The 4,612-nt window shown below is 36.4% G+C and overlaps 1 protein-coding gene across 1 annotated transcript; it reads left to right on the forward strand.

Annotated features, from left to right (window-relative positions):
- Positions 1–2,839: 2,839 nt before the first annotated feature.
- Positions 2,840–4,119, forward strand: LOC111889192 (cytosolic sulfotransferase 5). Its single transcript, XM_023885332.3, has one exon. It carries the CDS (start codon positions 2,901–2,903, stop codon positions 3,978–3,980), a length of 1,080 nt encoding a protein of 359 aa, XP_023741100.2. The 5' UTR covers positions 2,840–2,900; the 3' UTR covers positions 3,981–4,119.
- Positions 4,120–4,612: the final 493 nt, after the last annotated feature.

Raw genomic sequence — 4,612 nt, forward strand, 5'->3', positions numbered from 1 at the left:
ATATGTATACCAGACTTAGGTCTGATGTCGGGCGGGGCCCGATGCTAGACTTCGGTCCGATGCCGGGTGGGGTCAGATGTAGCGGACAAGGCCCAATGTATGTTATTATGTGATTCAATGTATGGTATGTGGTAGTTTGGGGAGACTCAATAAGTTTCATGCTTCCAGTTTTCAGTTTTTGTTTCAAGTACTTCTGCTAGCAAGCGGAAAAGCTCGGGATGACTGCATGGCACACACCATAACTTTAGCCAGGGATGTTTAGACTCTAATATTTCGCACATGATTTTGATACAATATTTTATTATGATGATTTGAGATATATTATTTATGTTTTTGTGGAATGAAAAATGGTATTTATGGCTTTTATAAATAATCAAAACGAAAATTTTGGACCGTATTTTTGGGATGTTTCAACAAACAACAACAAAACCCCAAGAACAAAATTACAAATATAAGTACTAAAACAACTAGAGCAACCCTAAAACAACGTGAGTTTCCTATATGGCAAGCCAAGTCACGTGTGAACAACGCCTCAATGTTCGGTGGCTTGGCTGTGATGGGGATGCGAACACGGGTAAAGATGACGAATCAGAAGTGAATGTAGCAGCAACGGTCCACTTTTTGACTGTTTGTTGTGTACGTTGGACCCATTTTTTTTTTTTTTTTTAATTTTTAATTTTAAAATCACACAAACTACAACTATAAATACTACCTATTTTCTAAACATTTCACACTAGAAAAACCCACAACTTCTTTATATTTTCTTATTTTTTCTTGATCAAATGGATCCAAATCAAAATACCCCACCCACTTCAAATATTCCAAACACTCCAAATGATCTATATGCAAATTTTTACATGTAATTGATATCATCCCTAATCCAACAACAACCTCTATTTTACCAATCTTTCATACTACCCAAACTACTACCAACAATAACGGTCACAATAATTCAATAAACCCGAATTCCAAAGCCTTTCAGCAACAACCTTCTCAACAATTTCAACATTAACAATTTCACGCACAACCTTCATAACCATCTCAAGTCCCATTATCTCAATTCCAACCTATAAACCTCGACAACGACAACGAGGAACGGGTCGAAGAAACACAACAACCAACTCGAAGAAGACAAAAAGGGAAAAGAACAAAAAAAAGAGAACTACACAATGGACCGAAGACGAGGAGGAAACTTTAGCAAAAACTTAGATTTTCATATCGCAAAACAACACCACAAAACCGAAATTACCCTTGAAACAAAAGGGTCTTCAACACTACAATCCGAGCACCAACATCCAAAATGCAATAAAATAGCAATACTTAAGGGAGCTCCAAGAACCAACAAACACGAGGGGGATAAAAGCAAATCTAAACCACCAGCAATGGACAACAAGGATCCACCACCAACATGAGCAACCCACTAAAAACCTGAGATAAAATCGGACTAAATTTATTTAATAAGGTACGGAAACAAAATGTCTTGCCGTAAATGATAAACCAACCCGTTATGTTTTTGGTAATCACTACTTTATTATGATTATATTTACCCATTAAATATTATAGATCGAAATATCTAACTAATAGGAGGCCAAGTATACCACCTACCAAGATATCAAATATCAACGTTTTATAAATTACATACAATAAATATTTGTTATAATATTTTCGATGTTTACCTTAGGTTCGAGCTTTTTTACAGGGCAAACTCAACCCCATAGGGATTTTCAGGAAAAACTTCCCTACGCATGATACCAAAAAACGTAATTTAAGGAAATCGAACTCCAAACCTTACACCTTACATAAGTATAAAGCTAAATGCATCAACCCAACTATAAGATTGGACATCACTTGCAAATATTTGTTACTTAAAACTGAAAACCTAAGATTAATAATGATTGTATATATGTATTTTATTATTATATTTATATTTACATTGCTCCTAATACATTGCATGTAGGTTTTTTTTATTGTCACATAGTCTTTGCATGTATATATCAATGAAGAAAATTAAAAAATGGTAGTGTGTGATTTTAATAGATTTTATTTAAAAAATAATTTAAAAAACCAATCACAGCCCAAATCCAACCTTCTCTCTTTACAATCCAACCTTCTTGGCTACCAAGTGGCACATGGAAGTTGGCGATGACCCTTGGCGCAAGGCGGTTTTTAGTAGACATATGTTGTGTTTTGTCTGACACGATACGACACAACAACACAAAAACAAACCAATTAAAAAACGACATCACGACACGACACGACAAAGATAATATTACATAACTATTATGTTATTTAATTCTTATTTAATCATATATAACACGATAAAAACGACAAACACGAAAAACACGACAAACACATGGTCAATCATATGAACTTCGTGTGGATTTGTAAACACGAACAACACGACACGACATCATGTTTTTTATACTTTACACGATCACGACACAAAAACAAGTTCGAATTTTGATTTCGTCCCGATTTCGTTTTGTATATTTTTGTCGTGTCGTATCATTAATTTACACCCAAGCTTTTAGTAAGGGTGAAACGCCCTAAGGAGGTTTTGACAACCCCACTGAGCCTTAGGGAGTGTTTGATATACAATAATATTATAGGGTTTGATATACAATAATATTATCTTCAATTGCTAACATGTATCTTACTATTATATTTATGTCCTTTTGAGACGCCAATATATTAATAATATGGTTTTTGAATTTGGCAACGTAACATAAATAAGCAATTAATTGACAGTTGTTACATCGTTTTGTATTTAAGTTAATTTAAACGTGTATCTATCAAAAGCAATTACCATATATACAAGAAGCTTTTTGTTTCAAGTTTCTCCTACATATATAAAATTAGTTGAGAACTACCTCCACTCCCTGAAAATCCAGTCCAACGGTATGTCGACATACCTTGTTCCCGATCAAAATACATGCCACCAACCCACCTCTATTACTGGCGAAAACCAAATCCCTACAGAAGAAGAACAAGCCTACAAGAAGCTCGATGAAAAGCTCAAAGGCCTTCTTGCAACTCTCCCCAAAGACAAAGGCTGGAGAAGCGCAAACATCTATCTACACGAAGGTTTCTGGTTGAGTCCCCAAGTTATCAAAGGCTTATTAATGATCAACAACTACTTCCATGCCCAATCCACCGACATCTTCCTTGCAGCTTTCATGAAGTGTGGAACCACCTGGCTAAAGGCTCTCATGTTCGCCACCGCCAACCGCCACCGTTACAGTTTTTCTGATCATCCCCTTCGTCGCAACGGGCCCCAGAGTGCTTTCCCTTTCCTTGACACACACATTTTTCTTGATTATCCGATAACTAAGTTTGAGCATCTCCCTTCTCCTCGAATGTTCGCCACACACTTTGCTCATAGCTTGTTACCGACCTCAATGTCATCACCCTCCTCGACATGCAAGTTTGTATACGTGTGTAGGGATCCAAAAGATGCACTCATTTCCAAGTGGCACTTCATGAGCAAACTTAGATCGAAAGAACTACCACCCCTTTCGTTCAATGAAGCTTACGAGCTTTTCTGCAATGGTGTCTCTGAGTACGGACCATTTTGGGACCATGTGTTGGGATACTGGAAAGCTAGCCAGGAATCACCTGAGAAGATCTTGTTCTTGAAGTATGAGGACATGAAGAAAGAACCGTCGGTGGAGCTGAAGAAGTTGGCGGCGTTCATGGGAATGCCTTTTTCGGCGGAGGAGGAGAAGGGAGGGGTGGTGGGAGAGATTGTGAAGCTTTGTAGCTTTGAGAATTTGAGTAATCTTGAGGTGAATAATGAAGGCGGCGGTGCTCAGAAGTTTACGGCGCAGGTGGTGGTGGAGAATCGGGATTTTTTCAGAAAAGGAAAGGTGGGAGATTGGAAAAATTATTTGACAGAGGAGATGAGAGAGCGGATTGATTCGATCACTGAAACCATGTTTAAGAATTCGGGGTTAACACTGGGTCTTACAAAAGAAGCTTGATCATATTGTAAAAGTTTGTCTTTACTTATGGATAAACTATCAATTTAATCGTAATGTAAAAGTTTGTCTTTATTGATGGATAAACTATCAATTTAATCAAATAACCTATTGCATAAGTTTATAATTATTTAAGTTTTAAGATATTCTTATTTATAACAAAAAAAATGAGATCATAGCAAACAAATATGTTATTATTTTGATTATAAACGTGCGATTAGATATTTGTTTTACTATTGTTTACTATCAAAAACTAAAATGTACAATGAAAATTCAAATTCAATAATACAAACGACAATATAAATCAATGAGGAGGGCATTTTCTTTGTGCAATTCCAATTTAGCAACACAAAATTGACTTTAGAATTATTTTTTTCAACTTCAAGCTAGCCAGCTACAACACGTATAAGTACTAACTTTTTTCAACATAAGCCCATTCACTTCCATTCCTTTCTAAGCTAAACCCACCACTATTATAACTTATAAGAGTGTTAAGTATAGCTTACGAAAGAGCTTAGGATGGAAGGCGAGTGAGGTGATGTGATGCATTGATACAACCAATAGCACAACCCCACCAATTTAGTACCACACAAACTGACGCCCCAACGACATGGTTTTCCTGATTCAGGGTGAAC

The sequence above is a fragment of the Lactuca sativa genome, chromosome 4 (assembly GCF_002870075.4).
Source record: "Lactuca sativa cultivar Salinas chromosome 4, Lsat_Salinas_v11, whole genome shotgun sequence".
Lineage (NCBI taxonomy): Eukaryota > Viridiplantae > Streptophyta > Magnoliopsida > Asterales > Asteraceae > Lactuca > Lactuca sativa.